Source organism: Pagrus major, chromosome 15 (genome assembly GCF_040436345.1).
Source record: "Pagrus major chromosome 15, Pma_NU_1.0".
NCBI lineage: Eukaryota > Metazoa > Chordata > Actinopteri > Spariformes > Sparidae > Pagrus > Pagrus major.
The window spans coordinates 5316263-5339825 of record NC_133229.1 but is presented as its reverse complement, the minus strand read 5'-3'; the positions used below and the strand labels follow the sequence as shown (position 1 = coordinate 5339825).

Here is a 23563-nt window from a genome sequence, read left to right as displayed (position 1 = left end):
ACAACAAAAAGTGGTACACACAGTTAATATATCTGCAGTAAAGGAAACAGCGTGGTTGAGTTTTTTTAAAGCTTTTTCAAGTATTGTTCAATATTAAAATGTTTCGATCAAAGTATTAAAGTATTAAAGAAGACGGGCTTTGTCTAGACAACATGAAAGAAGAAAAATGCTCGACTTCCTTCTGACCACATTTATGCCTATACGTCCGATGTGATGATAAAGAGTGAGCCCCATATGAAGCAGGACTGTACGCACACAGGAAAACAGTTAATATTAGGTCAGTAGGTCATAGGCCATACATTTCCTGGTACTAATGGGTTTTTTAGGGGTTTTTTTTCTGGTAACATCTGTTTCACATCCACATTTACACACATTAACAGTGCCTTGCTCACAGGCACTTCAGCAGTGTGTTCATTCATTCATTCATTCATCCATTGACGAACAGCCGTTCTGAGCACTGAGAGCAAATGGTGGATTTTGCAAAGTGACACGATGTCAATCAGTTCAATTGAGGACTCCTCACCTCCAGCACAGACAACTGCCTCGAGACAACAGTTTTCAACCAAAAATTGCCTCTATTCAGACGGCTTCATGGCCTGACAGTCATGAAAGGGCTTCAGAAACAAAAGCACCTCATAACCATCATCTCCTTTCTTTTACTTGCCAGATCAACTGTGCTAGTCCTGCTGTTGAAGTGGCAGCCCCCTCTGAAGCGGCTGCCATGAGGTGTTCCTTCATGTCCTGACAGAGGAATCTTTTCTTCTATTTGCCCCCGAATTAGCATGTCACATTTATCGATCGCGCCTTTTATCCTGCCCCAGCGTGGCATCGGCCCGTCTATAACGCTCATTCAGCTCTTTGATGTTCTGATGACACCCTGACCACCTACAGACCCGGGGAACCAATTCAATTGCACCTGATGTAAAGATGCATGTCACCCAGTAACAGGCAGCGAGGGAGACACAGACAGGCAGCATATGCACCAAGGTGATTACATGTTTGTGAACTGTGCATCTGTCATACCTGAGCTGATTGAAGCTCAGGTCCAGCCTTCTTGCAAGCTTGCCATACGTGTCCCCGAGGAAGTCTGGGATGTATTTACAGTCATGTCCAATGTAGGAAATCTTTAAGAAAAGAAAAAACAGAGAGAGAACTGTGAGATAAATACAACAGCATCCCCGACATGAGCACAGCTATGTAACACTGTTTCAGGATGCCCCACCTTTAAAACAATAATGACTTGGGAGCACTGTTTGAATTAATTTTGAATGATATAGGATGCTACATAATTTAGCAGTTAACACCACAGCGAGAGCGTTTCACTGTTAACACCCAGAGGAGCAGACGTTTGTAACTGAGGCCACGCACAGCGGTGAGACGGCTCAAATATTGTACTTAAAGGTGCACTATGTAGTTTTCAGTAAGACATTTTAATCAGAGGAGAAAGAGCTTCATTGGCTGATGTTTTTTATGCCTAAAGAAACTCTCTTCGTTTTCATGTCTGAATAAACTGAATAAAAAAAACTGACCTTAAAGGACAACACAGTTTCATACTGTTTTGTTTATAGTTGGCGGACCCTGCCACCTTTCTAGCTTCAAGCAGTGTTCTGGGACCTTATTTTCCTCTGAGAACAGCTTGTTTATTTACTTATGGAAAAAATAAATAGTGCTGAGTTTGTATTATTACCTCATCAATATTGTAAATACTAAAATTCTGACTTTGAATTTCATCTCCCAAACAACATTGTGCCCCTTTAAGTAAAAGTATCAACACCACAGTGTGGAAATACTCTAATAGAAAGTATTAGCTTAACAATATTCTTAAAGTACCAAAAGTAAAAGTACTCTTTATGCCAAATGGCCCATATAAAGCTGATGCATGCCTGTTTTATTATTGGATTATACATTTATTACATTTATTTACTTTATAAGCATCACTATGTTGCAGCTGGTAAAGGTGAAGCTAATATAGGCTGAATGTGGTGTATTCATCTATAATAATAACAATAATACATTCAATACAACAATTATTTTGTATTGATATCTAGTAACAAGTCAAGCTGTCAGATACATGAAATGGAGTAAAAAGTGCAGTATTTGTCTCTGAAATGAAGAAAATGGGAATACTCAAGTACCTCAAAAGTGTACATTATTTGAGTAAATGTACTTGATTACATTCCACCATTGGCCATGATATTAATGTTGCAAAGACATCAAGGCTAATCATCTTAAATACGCTTTACAGCGGTTATCATACTGAAACCCCAGCATGCACTGAGTGAGTGCACTTCATGACACATGACGCTGCTCAGCTTGGAGGCAGCTTCTCCTCTCCAGCTGCAGGAGGAACTACAAAACTGAAAGTCATGACTGCACCGTCTCAACAGTGTGTCACATGACACCATGTCGAAGAAATAAACACAACCTTTAAACGTTTATCACGGATCAACTGCACTTTATTAAAACACTCACTGGTAGATTTAACACTCGGGACCAAAGTCCGACAGAAACACTTTGAAAGTAAACTTACTTGAGTTCCATTCAAAGCGACCAGCGTCTCGTTCTGAGCCATGGCTTTCTCCCGAGAGTGCCTGAGTCGATCCAAGATAAGCTATCTGAGCTGTTGTCCCTGCTGTTTGTCCTGCTGGCGTCACAAACACGCTGTTTCCAACATTAAAAGGTAATGTCTGCGGATACAGCCCGGCTGCTCAGGAGAGCTACACTGGCGCTTTTCAATTGACTTTACAGTTTCCGCGTGCCGTTTCAATCAGCTGACCTGCTGTTGTGCGGAAGCACGTGGACACAGTGTTTAATACAGATCATATCTGAGTGCTGAGGGTTATGATCAGGGTCAGAGCTGCTGGTGGGAGGACAGCGTCACATCCCCTCACAAAACCTGCTGTTTCATCACAAAATGCTCTTCATCAAAACTCTGCCGCAGGAAATGATCTTATGTGCGACAAACTGTTTCCATGTGGCTGAAGCCAGATAAAACCATCAGAACTTAAATATCTTGCATCTCCCATCAGTCTTCATCAACAATCTTTAAAATTCAATTCAAGTTTTCGATTGGAGTTGAAGAAGCTGCCTAAGATCTGTTAGGAGAGTTCCAGCACTGCTCTATGTCAGAGGCTTACCTCTGACATAGAGCCAACTCAGCTGTTAATCCTCATTTTTCCAGAGAATTCGTCGTGTTTACCGAATACATGTGGTTTGGAAATACTTAGAGTAAAGCTTCTGTTCTGCTCAGAGTTTCTGTTAAAGATATGATATGTAACATTTGGCTAAAAACAACTAGACCTTTGTTGTATATTTTGTTGCATATTTAAAGTATCCCAAATGTTTCCTGCAATATTCAAAATATTCAATATTCAGAAAATCTGTAATTTTACTAAAGGTATCGGTGCGTTTCATTTGCTCGCTTGTCACTATGGCTTATGGGAGAGAGTGAGGAAGGGAAAACTTTCAAACATTACCTCATCCTTGCCGAGCACATTTCTCACTCACCCCAGAGGATTTGCTAGCCATGACGATTTGTTTAGTTTAGTCACGTTTTGAGATATTCTCCAGTTTCTACAAAAGAAATGGTTTAAACTGCAGGCAAGTGCTCTTTGAGTTGTTCAGTGTAACGTCGATGTGTTGATTTTTTTGTTAAATGTAATTATTCAGCACTGTTAGCACAACAAACATTTATTCTATCCTCTGTGATTGTAAGATATGAAGAGGTCAGGGCCAGTTCTGACTCTCTACGCGTCAGACACAGCTGCCTGCTCGGTGGCCTTTCATGCTTGTGTCTGAGGCTGTAGTTTCCCCTCAACCATCAAAAGTCCAGATCATTGTGTGGTCAGGGTAGCTGGATGGTTCATGCACAAGACTTTGCCTCCGAAGACAAGACTTTGTGTCCTGTTTGTGACCAGTAGTCAAGAGTGATTTGTTTTTAAGTTACATGAGATAAATAAGTTAGCGTACGTAAATGGGGTTAATGGCGTAACTTAGCTCCCTTAAGTTAGGTGATGTGAGTTATATCACCTACATTGTGTGAGTTATGAGACTGAACATAGTAATTTTAACCCAAAGTACGATCTTTTCCTAAAACCCAACCAAGTAGTATTGGAGCCTAAACCAAACTGCGACTGTTGGACAACAATAGTTACAGTCCAAAAGTCATGATCTCATATTATAAATATTATAAAATATATTTATTTTTAAGTCTAACCAGATGTTGCATGTTTCGTAGTGCTAATTTGACCATGGAGCCATTCATGTGCAAAACTGACACAAGTGTTCAACTCTTTAATCAGCAAAGTGCTGATATTCTACTTTCCAGTGATAGTTACACCTGGCAGAAACAGCAGACGTTGTAGTCAGAGATTAGCATATCATAAGAGATAGACAATTAAAGAACCAGAGAATCATCACGGAACGCTAGATGTTAAACAATTTCTTCACAAATCCTGATAAAGTGTATTTTAAAATTTAGAAATATGTGTATTTTATACTGTCCAAACCAATAACTGAAGTTCTTAGGTTTGATCTATCTACAACAAAATCTATTCTGAGACAGAGCTCTTGTCAGACTTCATGGTTGGTCTTTAAACTTGTTGGTTGCACTTATCACTTATTTTATATTATCAGTGCCACCTGTAACATAAAATAAACAGTATCTGTATTATTAGTTCTAAGACTAAACATAATAGCAAAGGTGTGTGTGATTATTTGTGTGGTTGTTTTTGGCCCAGACTACACCACAAAACCAACCAAGGCATTAGTTATGTTTTTAATATTAAAATGATGTGGTCTAAAACGAGACAATACATCGTCTCCAAAGCAACCAAATGTGGAAACAGGAGCAAGACACTCACTGTATTCAGTGACTGATCACAAACCTACTGAATGCTAAAGTCTGGGAGAGTTTGAACTGTCCCCAAGAGACTATTTAAAAGGAGTGTGAAGAGAAATATAGGATAACAACACGCATACAGACTGTATACATGGCGGAAGACATCTGTAGGAGTGATATGAGCTTTGACATCTGCTTTGCATAACAGTGATGGTTTAATGTCACTGTAGTGTATGGGCAGCAGGTAGATTTAACCTATTTTAATCTTTAGTCAACAGGCTTGTGTGTACATTACAACTACTGGAGGTAAACTTGGTGAACATTGTAACTGACCTGTTGATTATATTGATTGAACGAGTATGTGACTTACAGTTTTTATAATAAACCTCCCTGAACACAGTCACATTTAGTTTTCTTGCTTTGCAGTTTGCTCTGCTATTTGTGTGTCTTGGTCAAGCTCTAGGATTAAAAGTAAAGCCACATACGTTTTTGTGTGTAATCTTGTCCTAAATGTGAATTTTATTATTAATTCCATGTATCTGACTGTTAAAAAATATGATCTTGAATGACCCAAGTTGAAATGGAATATGTATCTTCACATTCCTGAGAGTAGAGATAACTAGATGAAGATATCATAACACTGGGTGATCATTAAATTGCTTCTACAGGTCTATAGGTGAAATAGGTGTAATTGAAATATTATCACGTCTATTTGACTCTCACTTATGTTTCTATTCATATTTTGACCCCGCTGCCACAGAATAACCAAGCAGGGCAAAATAAATCTTCATATACTGTATGAAGGCTGGTCATGTGATCAGTGTGCCAAAGAGCATAAGAACATAGCAGCTGGTGACGATGTTGTTTTATTTAACATTTATGTTCAAATTTATATTTATACAAAATATGAAACATAAACCAGCTTTGTGCCACTTTCCTTCTACACAAAGAGGGATGTATTTTTTTATATATATATAATGAATGTGAATGTAAACAAACCATTACAGCTTCATATCAGGCTTATGATTCATTTATATTTCAGAGACACAACTTACAAAAAAAGCCTTTAAGTAGCTGGACTTGTTTTAAAAATGCAAAAAATAAGTAAATAAATAAGGCTTTACCATCTGAAGTGATTGGTTTGTGTCTTTATAAAACAATATTGGATCGTGTTGCTTCCAGAGCTGTGGAGCCATTTTGAGCTTTTTTATTTAGTAGTTTATCATATTTTAAAACAAGTCCCCATCTACTCCAGCTGTTTAGGAGAAAGATGTGAAGCTCTGGAAACTTTTTGTCCACTCTGACTATTATTGTACTGGGTATCACTGCCTCCACTCACAGCACAGGTATACAGATACTGCTGCCATGTTGACTAAATTAAAATGTACTGTTACTTTATATATTCTAATAATAACTAACTAGTTTTAAGCTACTTTAGTCACCAAACTATCTTTCATTCTTTGTGCCACTTTGCCCTGAGAGCAGCAGACATGGCAGCCTCACACTGCAGCAGCGTGGATCTCTCTCTGACTGAAGCTGGTGAGCTAACAGTGAAGCCACAGCAGCTCTGGTGAAGTGTGAGGGCGCAAACCTGCGTGTTTCCAGATCACTGTGGTCCTAATGGTGTGAGAAGCAGAAAGTTTGGGGACACCATAGTGTCCCTGTGCCTGAGTGGCTGTGGTGTGACGTCACGCGGGACCTCCCATACGCGGAAGAGAGAGAGAGGGAGAGAGAGAGAGAGAGAGAGAGAGCATGGCTTCAGTCCGCGCTGTGCTGCTCGCGGTGCTTCATCTGACAGAATGTAATGTTTGGTGTGTTTGTGTGATGGTAAACTGTTTCGTTTAGACAGAAGGATTATTTAATGTTGTCACAGACTTATTTTTTTATTTTAAAGAATCCTTTTACCTTTCTGACGGTTTACATCGGAGCTTAGTGTTTCCAGGTAATGTCGCGTCGCGGACTGTGCAGTAATCCTGTCCCTCCTCGGAGGACTTTCAGAAAAATTATTGTCCACTTCATGCATGCGCTTTAACGGATTAAACCGTCTCCTGTGCAGCCTGTTGCCTATTTAATTTGCTCCCTGTATTTGGAGAATATGTGCACTTCAGGGTTATTGTCTTACAAATAGTGTGAACACGGGCTGAGATAAAATAATAATTCTAACTTTAAGTTTTGACGCGCTCTCAAAAAAAGTCAGATTCTAAGAAAAAAGTACTTTTTAAATTATAAATAGAGGAAGAGTGTGATGGTCCGCCGTGGGGAAGCTGTTTAACCGTGTGTTTTCTACCTATATGTATAAATCAAGACTCGGCCCATGCAGCACACAGCCCACAGTAATCCTGCAAGTCCAACATATTTCCTCACGAGATGTAAATAGTTGTATTTGCATGCGGGGGAGTGATTCATAAACATGTCAGAGTTATGAAATATATGGGGATATTAAAACTTTCTATTTAAATATCATGAATTATGGTCGCAGAAATGTGTTCCCGTTTAAGGGGAATGCCGAGTATTTTGGTGTCTGGTGCAGGAGCCCATTCGTCATACGGACAATAAAGAGGGTTTTCGCCTGACAGTGAAAATTTATGGTTGCCCTTCTTTGCCCTAATAACTCACATATTGTGTCACGGACTGACAGCCCTTGCAGAAAACAGCAAGCCTGTTATCAATCACACATCTTTGCATATTGTGAAACGTCCCCCCTCCTTCTCCTCTGCCAGACAAAAACACGAGACAGAAAACATTTGAAGGAATAAAGCTGCGTTCATTTGGACTTTTTTTTTCCTCTCCTCCCTTCTCACAAATTAAACTGAGAGCTGTTAGCCAATTCTACAGCTGTAGTTTATTTATATTGCACATGATCACAAAGTTAGAACTTAATTATTCAGAAAGAAAACAGTTATTGCATGTTTTTATTTATTCATACACAGTTTACAGAGCTGTAGTCTGTCATTCAGAGCAGTGCAGGCCTGGAAACCGAAGCATTTTTTTTTCTCTACTGCAAAAAAAAAAAAAAAAAATTTCCTCTTTGGTTTTATTTCTACATTTTTGCAGCATATTCTACTTTTTTATTTTTAACCACGTGGATAAAACTGTAGGTTTATTTTATTTTATTCACTGCACCCTTCACTCCAGGGTACATTCAACTCAAACGCGCCATGTGCTTTATTTATGTATATATAAGAAACCCTACAGCTTGTTTTTGGTTTTTGGTTTTTTCCACCTAAAATGATATTTCCCCCGCTGACTGTCCACTCCAGGTTTTCTTGCTCTCCAAGTTGACCTGTCAAGCAGATTACCACAGACGGAGATTAATGGCAGAGGCGGGTTGCAATAATAATCGTTTTGTTTGATGTGACAACTTTGATAGGCGTTGATTTACTTACAAACTGATAGGCTTTTAATTGAGCGCCTCCATCCCGATTGAGATGAAAGGAAAACCGCATTGAAAAGCTGCCCGATTGCCCTGGAGCCTCAATACTGATTAGCCATCTCAGCGGTGAATAGTTCAAGGCGTTTTTTAAACTTCTTTTCTCAGCGGCCTGACAGACCATTCCTCTTCTTTTCTCCCTCCCTGTCCGCGTCTCCACCTCTTTAAGAAAATAAATCATTTCCCATTGTATGTAAATAAAATCGAGCTGACACCAATATAAAATGTCTGGATTTCTTTTTTGTTCCGTGTCTTTGTTATTCTTGTTTGCAGATGACAGTGTGCCCGGGGCAGATGACAGGTTTTAACAACACAATGGCAGATGCGTTCAGCCAAAATGGACAGGGCTCTGTTCTGAGAGAGAGCGTGATGTTTCACCGGCTTGTTACACATTATCGTCTCCTGGATGGAGGTTTACTCCCGCAGATTGCATGGACTGACTGATAGGCTCCAAAAAATATTAGAAAATGAAAATATAAATGATTGATTCGTCCCTTTAAGTTTGTTAATCACATTATTTTTATTTATTTTTTATTTTAGATGTTTCTTTTTTTATTAACTACACGCGTCTTCTCAAGGGGACGTTTTTCCCAAAGCTTCCAGTTAACACCATAATCGGCCGATTACAGACAAAACACTTTGGCACCTCCGTAAACCATGTGAGCTGGACTGTCTGCAACTTATTAAAGTTTCAACATGTGTGTCTGATGAGAACTCCAAAAGTCACAGACTCTACTGGATAACCGACAAATGTAGTTTAGACCACAGCTTCCCTCCCTCACACTGTCTGGACTGTGGATGTCGGCTAATTGTCGATGCATCTTAAAAACTTAAATCTTAACTCTTGGATCGATTTATTTCCTGTGAAAACTTGGTGTCTCTTGCAGAATGTCGCTCTCCCCCATTTGTTCTTTTCCCGCAGTCACACTGGCATGTAATCAGCCACAATAGCTGACATAAATCAAGCGGCGGATTGACAGCGTCTGACAAATAACTGATTGATTGCGGTGGAGCAGAATTGACACTTGACGGAGGGGTGGAGATAGAAATAGAAGGGCGGTGTATATTATACTGAAAACATGTGACATTCACATCCCTCCATCACTACATTGGTCTATTCCTGTCAACGCTTGTCTGTTTAGGGAATTCAAGCTGGAGTGGTTGGTTTTATGTTTGCCGGTGGAGGAAAAGTCTCGGCCGTGGACGTGCGTAAAATACGCACACTTTGGGTGTTCAGACCTTTGGAGAAAAATAGATATAAAACACTTGTTGTGATCGCGAAGGAGCCCAGAATAACATATTCCATCTACAAACTTAGTGAATGGGTGTAATTGTAGCTATTTTAATAATTAGGCAGCACTGACAGGGTGGATCATATGAGTTCATTCCCGTAAAAGCTCGTGCCATCACAACTTACATGCGTCTAAGATGGATATAATGTATATTTCTAAAACGTTACTTAACTCTTCTCAGAAAATAAGGTAAAGAAACTGCGTTTACACAAAATCTCTGACATCTTTCATATCGAACTAAACACACTGAAAATATTTAAATGATGGTTTTGTTTTTACTCTCAGGCAGGAGAGCTCGTTCGTCTGCTGTATTATTCACACACTGTGCTCTGTGTCCTGAGTCCGTAGCCCCACTTCTAAAATAAGCGTAAGCGTTCACAGTAACCAAAATATTCAAGCCTATCTCCTCCCCCGAGCTGTCGAAATAGAGGCGCTTACAAAGAGGAGAACGTCACATCCCCTTGACCCTCCAATCACCTCAGGGTCCCATTTGATTGGAAGGCGGCAAAGGCTTTAATCTCGGACTAATTCAGCTGCTTTTGAAGTGAAAATTTCTACCAGTTCGTACTTCGGGAGTACAGAGCGAGGACCTGCACACAGACGCACACAAGGCGCAGCGCTCATGGTGCAAGACGCAGCCGCGGATCTGCGATAACCTCGCACAGTCTCTCCTTCCAGCTGCCGCGCCTTGCTGCTTTACCACCAGGATTACCTATTATTGAACCGTTTTACGATTCTTCTTTTTTCCCCCACCCGTGAGAGAGGCTCGACGCTTTTTTCTTTGATTTTCTTAATGAATCTGACGAAAGCATCGCCGTTCCATTTCCTGACAATTGGGACATGAGCACATCGCCCTCGGCGTCTGTTCTGAAAAATAGTGATATTTGTGTAGCCTGGGAAAGAAGCAGTTCTCGGAATAGCAGCTCAGCGAGCATCAGCAAGCCTTTTCTCCACTCCGCACCTCCGTCTGATCCACTACGGCAAGCAAACCGACTTCCCATCAAGGTTTTGAAAATGCTTACCGCACGGTCGGGACACATTTTGCACCCGGAGTATCTGCAGCCTTTGCCTTCTACCCCGGTCAGTCCGATAGAGGTAAGAGGGACATTTTACACACTTAATGCCTGTCTTATTACAGTGTTAGGTATGTGAGTTTTCGGTGCTTCGTGTGACAACATTTTGGCTTCCTGCCGCTGTTATCCTGTTATATATCCTTCCACACTGTGACCCGGTGTTTAAATCGCTAACTTGTTGTATAAAATCTCACAGTTTGTTTGTAATAATCAACACGATTTTAGTTTTGTTCGCGCAAGTGCCGTGCGTAATTACTGCATGTACGGTGCCGTTTGGAAATGTCACAGTATCCTCCTGAACGCTTCTTCTCATGCTGTATATTTTGTAATCATAAAATAATCAGTCGGTGTGCGTGTTAACAGCATTCATCAACATGTATTTCATCTTCTTTGCAGCTAGATGCCAAGAAAAGTCCGCTGGCTCTGCTGGCGCAGACCTGCTCTCAGATCGGCAAACCGGACCCGCCACCCTCCTCCAAATTATCCTCCGTCACATCAAATGGATCTAGTGAGAAGGAATCTAAATCCGGCCCTTTGAAAATGAGTGACATCGGTGTGGATGACAAATCTAGCTTCAAACCTTATTCTAAACCTTCCGATAAGAAGGACTCGTCTTCAGGCGTCTCAAGCGGAGAGAAGTCTGGTTTCCGAGTGCCGAGCGCCACCTGCCAGCCGTTCACGCCGCGCACTGGCAGCCCGCACTCCAGCACTTCAGCCTCCCCTATGCCATCAGAGGGGAAATGTGGGGACCGGGATGAAAAGAAAGAGTCTGATTGTAATAAAAATGGCACTACGGACGGGTCTGGCACCACTAGCCACAGCAGGATAAGCGTGAGTTGTGGTGGAATTAACGTGGAGGTGAACCAACACCAGGAGACGACGCCTGGCACTAAAACCTCCTCCTCGGAGTCCCCATCTGTAACTTCTGTATCCTCCGCATCCGTTCTCGGGTCAGGACTTGTGGCGCCGGTTTCTCCTTACAAACCTGGGCAGACAGTTTTCCCTTTGCCTCCTGCTGGTATGACCTACCCAGGTAGCTTGGCCGGGGCCTATGCTGGTTACCCTCAACACTTCCTGCCCCACGGAGGGAGCTTGGTAAACGCACAGCTGGCTAGCTCACTGGGCTGCAGTAAGGCTGGGTCCAGCCCTCTGGCTGGGGCTTCTCCACCGTCCATCATGTCAGCCAGCCTGTGCAGAGACCCTTACTGCCTCAGTTACCATTGTGCCAGTCACTTAGCGGGCGCAGCCAGTGCTTCCTGCACGCACGACTCAGCAGCTGCTGCGGCGGCCGCTAACGCCCTCAAATCCAGCTACCCACTAATGTACCCGACACACCCCATGCATGGCGTTCATTCCTCGGCGCCAACATTTACCGGACACCCCCTGTACCCATACGGTTTCATGCTCCCCAACGACCCTCTCCCACATGTTTGTAATTGGGTGTCGGCAAATGGACCGTGCGACAAGCGTTTCTCCAGCTCAGAAGAGCTCCTGAATCACCTGAGGACACACACAGCTTTTACTGGGGCGGAGAAGTTGATATCTGGTTATCCCGGGTCTTCATCACTGGCCAGCGCTGCAGCAGCGGCCATGGCCTGCCATATGCACATGCCACCGTCAGGAACCCCCGGCAGCCCCGGAACTTTGGCTCTAAGGAGCCCGCATCACGCGTTAGGACTCAGCAGCCGCTACCACCCCTACTCCAAAAGCCCCCTGCCAACCCCTGGTGCCCCTGTTCCCGTCCCCGCCGCCACCGGCCCTTACTACTCCCCTTATGCACTGTACGGCCAGAGACTCACCACAGCATCAGCGCTGGGATACCAGTGAGGAAAGAAAAAGACTTTGAAAAGTTTATAGTACTAAGAATGCAAATATAAAGACTTTTATATTAACAGCGCTAAACTTCTGGGCGGGAACCGTGGACTTCAACTGTATTTATTTATATGTCGGCTTAAAAGCAGGCGATAATAGCTGCAAATGGAAAATATTTGAGCAACTCAAAAAGTGCATTATGTTGAAACTGAACTCTATAGGTAAAGTGAAAACACACACACATGTTAGAGTACTAATTAAAGTAGGGGTCTTCATTTCGATGTTAATTTGAAATTGCTATGATTGTATTTGTTCTTATTTAATGTCTCATGGAGAAGAAAATAATTTACATGCATGTTTGTTTCTTAAAATTTCAGAAATTGTCCACATTTTAAATTGCCGTTATTTTTCAGGTGTACACCTTGGAAAGAGAATTGGTATTTTTTTGTATGTATTCTGGAAAAAATAAGAAACAATTCTGTTCCATATCTCCGTGTGCCTCATTTTCTCAAGTGTTAACATTATTCAGTTTTAAATCTTTATTCCTCTGACGGGTTTTTTTTTTTAAAAAAAAGAAATTGGTCCGTTAAATTAATGAGGCGACGAAAACCTCATCTGGTCATCACCGCGACATACAGGCCTGTAGATTTATAAAGCTGTCACACTTTTTAAAACGATTTATGTGTTATTAGAAGTCACGTGCATCTTTCTTTCTTTCTTTCTTTCTTTCTTTCTTTCTTTCTTTCTTTCTTTCTTTCTTTCTTTCTTTCTAATTACTTTATATGCCAAATAACATGAGGAGCTTTAAAACGTTTACTTTCATCAGAGCACACGTGTTAGAAAGTTTAAATTAAATGCAAACTGAGTGAGTGTGTGTGTATGTGTGTGTGTGTGTGTGTGTGTGTGTGTGTGTGTGTGTGTGTGTGTGTGCACAGAGTTAAACGGGCTTTATAAGTGAATTTGTGTGGCAGAATTCAGTTTGCTGGTGGTTGAATTTTGTCAATAAGTTATATGAGGGAGCTCGTTTTTTTTCTTCTCCAGGTGTTGTAGACGCGCTCACTCGCTTCTTGACTTGACTTGCGTAAAAAAGTTTGTGGAAATATACCAGAACAAAAAAGTTGGATGCGGACAGCTGATTTTTCTGTTTTTTTAAAACCAATGAGCACAGCTTTGTAATATAAATGGCTAAATTAAAATATATATATTAAAAAAAAATCAATGTCACAACCTGAAGAGAAAGGCGGACTGGATTGAATAATTCGCTACCTTTCAGGTTAAATGCACTAGAAATTCTCACAAGCGTCCTCGAGTGTGTCTTTGTTTTATTATTGATAAAGCTAAGAGCAGCACTGAGGCTCCACCAGGGTGATATTTCAACATGGAGGCCGTTTATTGGTTTATATTTAACACTGCTATGAGTTATTATTTTATTTCTTTGATTGGATGCTACTTTTTAATTTGCATTTGATAATCTCATCCACCTGTAAATCTAATGTACACAGCACTACAGTTGTTATTAAAAAAGGTACAAAACAACAGAATAAATGGTGGTTGGAATGTGCAGAGGTCAGGCGCACAGTGATGCGCCTCTTTAACATTTTATAAATTACAAATAACACCCCACATTAACTATTTAAATATTTATACTTCGGCTTTATTGTATTCCTCGTGCACAGATGACGGGATGGACATTACGCAGCTGATTCTCTTATATTTCAGCTTTATAGTTTCTCAATATATAGAAAACTTCACAAGGACAATCAGCGCATGCGTAGATAATTGAGTTCACACAGCCAGCATTAATTATCCATAGTGTATCCATAGTGTAAAATATGTTTAGCATGTATATATGTGAGATAAATGCGCTGTCGTCGCCTGTGAACAACACTGACGCTGTCTCTCAGCTCTTCCGGACGCACTGTTGACCCAGCTGCATCACACTTGTGATTATTTATTTAGAAGACCTCCTCAGACATGCCGTCCCTTGTCTCTCGCACAGCGGTTAGTCAGACGAAACAAACTCCTCTCGTAGTGTGCGTAAGGCCCACACGCGTCCTAAACTGATGTAATGACGGTGAAAGGGAGCAATTTCCATTTCTACCCACATCATGGTGGCTGTGTTCGGAGGGTCCCGGTGGAAGGCAATTTATCATGTGCCCCTCCCCCTGGCCCTGTCACTGGAGGAACAGGCAGGCACATGTGTGCATGAATTACCAAACCCTCCCACCAACCCAGCCCTCCCTCTCTCCCTCTCTCCCTCCCTCACTGATACAGAGGAGAGAGAACATGGGGGATTAGAGTATGCAAGAGCATTAAAGTGCATATTCACTTTGTCCATCAAGGACTTAAAGTGCAGAGGTGTGCATGGGACAAAAGAAGACATCAAACCACAGCATAATGGTAGATTTAGAAATGTAATAATTAAAAAAAAAAAAAGTAGATTGTTGTGACTGTTACTTACATGCATGAAATGATTTTTACAGATTTAATAGGAATCCTATTAACCAAGTCAATAGTCTGCTGAGGGTCAATGAGTTGAAGTTTAAAGGTGCACTATGTACTTTTGGGGAAGACATTTCAGTCAGAAGAGAAATATCTTCATTGACTGCGACCTAATATATATATATATATATATATATATATATATATATATATGTATATATATATATATATATATATTACTGAGTTTGTATTATGACCCCATTAATATTGTAAATATTAAAATTCTGAGTTTGAATTTCTTCTCCAAAACTACGTAGCGTTTCTTTAAGTTACATATTTTCTAAAGATTATAAAGAGAATTTTTCCACGACAGACACTCATTCCACCGCCTCGCAAAATATACTGCGCTCCTTCGAAATTTCTGGTCAGGGCCTAAAGCAGCCATTTTAGATTCCTGGGACATACTTGCATCCTCGGAGGGAGAGCGCGAGAGACGCTGCAGGAAACCTGGCAGGACATCTGGCAAGAAGGGGGAGCCCAGGACGTGACTCACACACCTAACCCCATATTCAACTCTACTGAATTACCACCACTAAAGCTGTCATTAGTGGGTGTGTGGCACAATATAAAGACATGCCGTCGTCTGCAGTGGCAAGTCTATAGTTTGGGTAACAGCTGTGTCAATAAGGGGAAGCTGCTATAATGTTCAACCCCATGCCAGACATAAGTCAAAGAGCGATTATTATCTTTTATGTATGTGTGGTTGTTCTATCAGGCTGCAATTACAATATAAAAGCTCTTGGTGATGGGAAAAAGAGACCTATCAATAATGGCTTTGTTTGCACTGTTTACTTTATGGGCACTTGATATTTCTTACTTGCAATTATGTTTTACAAGTAAAGATTGCTACTTTTCCAATGCGTTTTGATTACACATCTCACACGCCGCAGAGATCAGGTCTTTGTGTATCTACTACTGTACATCACATGTGTCTCCACTACGCCTGTGCACTCCAATCGTAGTAAAAGGTGTCATCTTAGCTGGAACACCCGACTGTCATTATCTCAGTATGTGATTTATGGTGATAAGGGCTGTTGAGGTGTCCGCAGCTTTGTGATTGTGGTAATGAAGCCATAAAGTGAGCAGCATGGAACAAAGCAGGGACTCAGTGGTCGTAACCAGATCCACTGCTCGCAGGCAAATCCGTACTAAATCTGCCTATTATCCAGGAGATTAAAAAAAAATCAACATTGTTGTTGGTCACATGTCATATCCATCAACGCTAAAGCACCCTTTCTGACAGATTGATCCTAGAATGTAGTCTCCAGCTGAGAGCCACACTAGAGGTAATTTGGTTCTCAAAATTGGTGCCAAGGCAGACAGGAATCCCTCCCAGCTCTTCTACATGTGGTTAGCCTGCTCATTGATTTACAAATGTAAAGTGCTCATCCAGGTGATGTGAGAGAAGTGGCTGTGTTGATCTATCCGTGCCACTCAGATCTCTAACCAGCGCGACACTTTCTTGTGCTTAGACAGTCTAAATGAGGTCATTTCTGTCTGCTTTTTGGATCTACGGTGCGCTGGGGTGTTTTAGTGTTCAGATAATTTGCCCATTTTCTGATTCTGACAAAGAATATTTTATGGAAATGCACCCTTATTCCAGGCACCTTAATGGAGTATGTCGGAGTAGTGTGCCGGCTGATGAGGTTGTTGTCTGTCACTGATAAATGCAAAAAAGCAGAGAAAATGTCAGCGATGGGCTCAGCTCCAAAGGGCTTTTTGCCTTCATTTGAAATCAGCAGTGCCGCAGCGTTGTATCTTCAGGGTGTTACGGCGCACAATCACAAGGTTATTCTAATTGTTTGAAGCTGTGTGAATACAATACATCTTACAGCATCTGTCTTTGTGTGTAGCCACCCAGTGGACTATCAAACACAGAGTCATCTGGCTTAATTTGAGATAAAGGCATTTGCTATCCAAGTTTTTTTTTGACAGGTTGAGGGTTCAGTCTACCACATAATTGCTGTCTTTGGCTGTTTTCTCCCTTCTATGAGTAAATCCTGATGGTGTGTCACCGGCCTAACATGACAGTATGAGTACATGATGTCATTTCCATGGGCGTGGGCCACCAATTACCATGACTCACATGCTAACTAAGTACATAAACCCAGGTCTTCTGTCGTATTGGATGAAGATATAATGATTGGTCATACTTGTCCACAACTTACACTCCTGGAAACATTTAATAATACAGTGATCAATACATTTATGCAAAATAAAGTTATAACGTTTTTTTTGTTATTGATTGGGTGCTGGTTAGGCCTACATTTGATTATGCACAACAACAAAAGGCTCCAAAAACTGGTTGATTTTTTACCTTTAATTTTGGGGTTATTATTATTGGTATATTACATGATTGTTAAACCAACCCAGAAAATACAAAACAAGGCTTAAAAGTGACAAAAGTAACTTCATGTTATTTTCTTCTTCTTTTTGTCGACTGTCAGCAGACAAGATGTAAACATACTGTATCACATGTGAGTATATATATATATAATGTCAAGTTATACAGTAAAAAATAAATAACAGAGTAATGCTGCAAACTGCGTAAAAAAGCTTTTCAAATAAATATTGCATTTGCACCCATGCAATAACAATTACCATAAGAAAATGTAATAATTCAAATTACAATTAACATACAATAAAATATAAAGTTAATGTATGGAACAAACTATAAATACTTTAAATAATAAATAAATAACACTGAGATGGTTGCAAGTAAAAGGAGTCTTTGTACAATACTCCTAATTTTACCCAACAATTAGGATAGAATATATTAAAATATTTAAGTTGATGTGGCATCACTGTGTAGGACTTGTCATTCACAATCTAACCAGAAACAACACACAAACACATGAAATATAACACTCCCTCAGCATATCTCAAAATCTTTGCATAGTTAGTTAGCTTGAGGACAAAACAAGCATCTTAGTGACTGAACTCTACATGAAAGCTTCTTAAAGTTACCCTGTGGAGGTTTTATTATAAGCAAATGCAGATTTGTTCATGTTGTTGTATGCCACTTTTTGTACAGAACATTGTGATTTCTCCCCAAACACAATATGTCAATATGTTATTATCGCCAACGTACCAGAGTGCTGTATAGCCACAACATGTGTTGGATTTGACTATTTGGCTTTATGACTTCTTTAGTGGAAAGTCATGGGAGTCGTCGTTGCTTGATCCGCCTACGCATAGAAACTAATGGCTGGATGCACAATCTCAAAGGGATTTTCAAAGAAAATCACAAACTTCAGTGGGCGTAGATTGAGACAAGTTGAAGCAAAGAGGATACATGCAGATGTTACATTACTAAACATCACATTTTTGATACAGTTCAGTTGATGGGGTGATTGGTCGTCAGTGGCGAACTTCTTTTGCCCTTTATATGTTTTCAGAATATTCCTTCTTTAAATTGTAGATGAAAACATGTTGAGTGATTGACTTGAGCCTGATGGTTCCTCACAATGTGTTTTGTTTATGCATTATAGAATAAATCATGAACAAACTGAATCTAAGGTGATAAGCAACACATGGCTTCAGCTATCACCTATCATCACTGCTAAACTGTCACAAACAAGAGCTCCTGCTGTTTTCGGCTAAGGTTAGCATATTTTCTAGCTAACATCACGTTCTCTGATAGAGCTAACAACAATAACAATTTAGCTTATTCAAAATGTTGATATTTATCCAGTTTACATCATTATAATACTATTTATTAATTTATTACATTTTTTTGATAGGAATGATGCAATTTAACATAATTCCGGTACAGAGAATGAAACTGATGTACTGCACAAAAGAGTTTATAGCTGAGGTAATGCTAATTTTGAACTCTTGTCCTGAGGTGGGCTTTTATGTACTGTGTAAATAAATATTTATAGGTTTTATTAGCATAAAAACACAATACACTACCTATATGTAAATACAATAAAATACACATACACTAATACTAATATGGTGTAAAGTTAGTAAATATTGGGTACAGCTCTTGTTTGCTTTTAGCTCGCACTTGACATTTGTCGTAATAGATTTAATATCTGGAATTAGTTTGAATTCAGTTGATAATGTGTCCCAGAGTGAACACTGATTGAAGCGACTCTTTCTGTCTCATCTTTGGATATATCTGGACCAACATTATAACCTTCTCTTTTCACGTGACTTCTGTGCTAACGGTTTAAAAACAGTAGTAAATGCGTAAATACACGTTGTGTTTGCCCCCATTTCCCAACTCAGCAGCTGTTTTAGCAGCAATAGAATCAGTCACAAACCTATAAAGAACCATATGGGAACGTTAAAAGTTCTCTGTATAATGGTGGTACTCCATAGGAAAATTATCCAATTTAAGGAATCACTGTAGACCCAGAACTTTCTGTACACGGGAAAAAAAGGAAGTGTACACTCCACTCCACTATGATATTCTCCAGAGATTCCTGGTCGGAGCCAACTGTGAAAAACAGCAATATATAACACTTATGTGATTTATGAGAGTTATATTTATCACGTTGATATAAACTATTCAACTATTACCAGCTTCCACATTACTCCAGCAATTCATTCATGTCAGTGGACCAAACAATTCCCTCCCCTCCACGCCACCAACCTCAAACCAAACTACTTCTCTGTGCCTGTGCCCATATGACTTTCAATAGAGACTTCTCCAAGGAAATAAGAGGAGAGGGGGACATTTCTCAACTCATCCACATGCAATAAGTGATGATGCTGCGATGTATCACACATTGATCTGAGGCATTTGGGGGAGCCGAGCGTATTAAGAAGGGAGCGCAGTAGACTAATGGGCCTGACTGGGAGACAAATTGGGCCAGACGTACAGCAACACAGCCCTAGGAAATATGGGGGCTCGCGTCACTTTTATTGCTTTAATGCATTTTAGTGTTAACTGAGAAATTGAACCTCAAATTACCTACAATCCATTTGTTTTTTCCTCTTTTATTGTTGTCTTCTGCCTCACAGAGGATGTAGTGAAAACAGTCTATATGCTGAACAAGCAAGTATTTCTTTGTTGAAATAAGTTGCTTATTCAAAATAGTGTATGCATTATTGTGTAAAAAGTTCGGGGCTAAGAATATAAAGAAAAGCTTTTGTGTATTTCCTTCCAGATAATATGATTATAGGGACATTATATCAAAGGGAAAAGAAGAAATGTTACAGATTAAACAATATAACCACTGCATATTTTTAGGTGACTACGTTTACAAGAAAATAAACAAGAAAAGAGACCAATAATGTAAAGCAGCTATAAATCATGTTTTAATTCAGTCGAAGTTCCAGTTAGTGATCTCGTGCTTTATTAAGAAGCTAATATATGTTGGCATTAAAATGTGTTACCCCACAACTTTACAGACAGTGTAGTAGTGTAGCATCAGTCATGTAGTTGTGGCCACATACCTGGGGTGTCATTTATGAAAATGAAGACACTGAGTATAGTGATCCTCGCTTAAAGGTGCAGTATGTAGGAACTGGCCACCTGTCAAATTCATACTCACAACAAATAGGAAGCAGCATATCACCAGATTAATTGTTTACTGCTGCTAACGGTAGCTGCCTTAACTAGTTAGCTCAGTTAGCCGTGCAGCTAGCAGTTTGGACTGGGAGCTCGGGGAATAGGGGAGCTTTGGACCGTGATGGGCTGGGGCTAGGTGGTTAGCATGCTAACTTCAGTAGATACTTCAGCAACATAGACATCATGATGTCAAAACTGCTATTTCTTTACATTTTGTTGATAGTTAATTTTTTAAAATTCTTACATATTGCCCCTTTAAACAGGTTCTAAGAATCTGTCATGTATTTATCAAAAACCCACTTAAATTGACAGCACCCTGCTTGCGATTTTCCCCTATAATGCCAGCACAAACGAGAGTTTAGTCAGGAATAACCATGAAAAAATCTAATTATTAAGATTGATTTAGTAGACTAGTTGGTTGAGAAATGAAGCCAAACACACAGCTTGTTAATAAAGCTCGAGCAAAGTTTACCACAGGTCTGGATGCAAATGCTCCCCAAACTGCAAAACCCATACATAACCAGAAGGAATAGCTAAGTCTAAACTCTGAGTAGAGATAAGATCATTATCACATCAATGTAAGGTTTTACAAATAACGACTCATATATGGTTTTCTGATGAAGCTTCAGATCTTCAGATCAAAAATCATTATGAATCCATTTTATGAATGGGGCTTCTTGCTTTGGTGTCTTAAGTTGGTGACAAGAGGTTAGTGTGGAAAAATCTACAGTATGTCTGTTCAAATGTGCCATGTCCCATGACAGATAAAGAAGACCATAGCTGTCTGTCTTCATTTCCTGTGGCCAGTCAAACAGATATTCAAAGTCAGTCAAGACAGTCCATCTCAGCTGTAAACCACATGGTACAGCCGAGGCTGAAAACTGTTACCTCTGTTGTCTGAGGCAGTGGTCATGGTAACACTTTATGCAGTGAGTTTGATGCGACATGTCAGGATGACTCCTCTTCGCTAGTTCTGATTATTTATATGTGATTTTATTTGGTTGTAACTGACTGCAGAGAAGGCACTCAGAATAACAAGCTAAAAGCTAAAAGTCACTCATATAATGAACAGTGTTTAAACAGCAGAGATTTATGTGTGACGCTCGACATCACCCAGAGTTTGGATTAAGTGCAGCTGTTTTATGTGACAAGAAGCTGGCTTTTCTCTCGGCTCTGTGACTTGAGGTTACAGAGCTTTTTGAAAGCCAAGTGTTGTGACAGTAATATGCTGAACTGCTCCCCCTATAGACACACAGTACGAATAAACTCAGGAGGTCACACAGGAGCCTTAGGAGTGTTTCCGATGAGGGGGTCTGTATAGTTAATTTTCTTTAAGATGGAAGCTGGCAAATGCAAGCTATCAACCTTAAAGGCTTTAAATATTATGAGAGACGAAGCACACATTTACACATGCACACACGGCGCACACCCAAGGAGTCAATCAAAAAATAAACAGATGAAATCTACTGAAAATTTGAAGATAGAAAAACTGTCAGTGGGATGATTCTCACCACAAAGACAGCGGGAAAGACAAGTGAAGGGATCTTTTGAAACCTTAGGTAAATAAGAGGAATCAGGCGTCGAACATCCAGGTAATAACTGATGTTAGGACTTGGCATTTGCTCTGACATGCATTTGAGACAGGAACATTAAAAGATATCCACCATTTGACAGGTATCACAGTTCCCCCAGGCAAGAAGGATTCTCATTTTGATGAGTGTGTCAGTCACAGTGAAGCCTGTCGACAAGCCAGATCTCAAGCACTGACGTTCAGGAATAACTCTTGCCTCAAAAATTACAAATGGAATATTTGAATAGCCGTGTGAAGGCAGACTGATTATGGCCTAAACTACAAAATGTTTAGTTTGGGAGTGTTGTGGCTTTAAAATTTCAGTGAGGCTTTTCTCACGTAACTATTACCTCCACAGAATGCTTTTAGTCAGTACCCTGTTCATCATATGTTTCCAGAGCATAGTTTTCCATTTAACGATGCACCGGAGAGCTTTTCTCGCCTCGTCCTTTGAAATAACAATGCGGAAAAGCGTTGATTTGAAACACAACATAAGCCACCGCTTTCAGTGTGTGCGAGCTCGATACTCAGCAGAGTGCAATTGTACAAATTCCCAAAATGGATCATTCATAATCAACTTCAATGAATTAGTTGTGACTGAAGTTGACAGGGCTGTGGAGAGATGGCGGACGACACAGGGTTTTAAATGCCACGCTCAGCGCCATGTGTGAATAGTCGCTCTGTACGCATTTTTTCACTCCAGCATGTGCCATGTTCAGTATATGACACTCACACTGATTTACTACCCTCTCCCAGCTAAATAATTTACAGGGATATGGCTCTCTGTGCTTTTAATGGTTGTTGTATAGACCTGCTTGCCTTTAAAATGTTCCACAGGCAAGCAGCCATATGCCTGGATGGATGGGAGACCTCTCAGCGCTGATTAATAAGCTGCTCAGTACTTCACTGCAAACAGGGCGTCATGAAACACCGCATAACCACAAGCAGCCGAGGTGCAGCCGAATGCGTTGTATATGCATTTATGAACAGGCCTCAGTCCAAGGCTCCACAGGTAATACGACTGATCTGATGTAGTGCGTATGAAAAATAGATCTGTTTTAAATTTTGATGTGTGATTTACCCTCAGTGCTCACATGGGAGCCCTATTATGAAATATGAATGCGTCTGCTTTTTTTGGCAAATGTTTTTGTTTGTCGGTCTAAACGCCAGTTCAAAGAAACACACCGTCGGTTCTTTGTGGGAGAGCGTTCTGTTGGTCTGCAAACAAAGCCAAAGAATATTATTCATTACAATGTCATTCAAGCGCCATTTCATGGATGCCGCCAATCAAAGGGCATTGTTCTTTTAAATATTACTCTCTGTTAATGTTTAATGTCTCTGGCAGTTCATTGAATTTTGAGCATATTCTTTTGGAAAAGCAGACTTGATATGCAAACGATTAATCATCCGAGTGTTTACTCTCGAGCACCTGTTGATTATGCCCTCTGATAAGACTTGAGTCACCCATTCCTTTGATGAATGTACACTGGTGCAGCTCACAATGACTAATGCCATTAATC

The 23563-nt window shown here is 40.3% G+C and overlaps 3 protein-coding genes across 3 annotated transcripts in view; 2 read left to right on the top strand and 1 right to left on the bottom strand.

Moving 5' to 3' along the window:
• Nucleotides 1-2784, bottom strand: part of lrmda (leucine rich melanocyte differentiation associated) — a 227138-nt gene extending 224354 nt beyond the window's left edge. Inside the window, exons 1-2 of the mRNA XM_073481419.1 lie at nucleotides 2531-2784; nucleotides 1024-1124 (exon numbers count right to left, since the gene is read on the bottom strand). Coding sequence (XP_073337520.1) covers nucleotides 1024-1124; nucleotides 2531-2572 — 143 coding nt within the window. The 5' untranslated portion in view covers nucleotides 2573-2784. The remainder of the gene's footprint in view (nucleotides 1-1023; nucleotides 1125-2530) is intronic.
• The window catches only part of LOC141009020 (catechol O-methyltransferase domain-containing protein 1-like), a 192352-nt gene that overhangs the window by 104286 nt on the left and 64503 nt on the right, over nucleotides 1-23563 (top strand). The gene's annotated exons all lie outside the window — the stretch shown is intronic.
• Nucleotides 10122-12932, top strand: znf503 (zinc finger protein 503). Its single transcript, XM_073482035.1, has 2 exons — nucleotides 10122-10657; nucleotides 11032-12932. Exons 1-2 carry the CDS (start codon nucleotides 10403-10405, stop codon nucleotides 12460-12462), a joined length of 1686 nt encoding a protein of 561 aa, XP_073338136.1. The 5' UTR covers nucleotides 10122-10402; the 3' UTR covers nucleotides 12463-12932.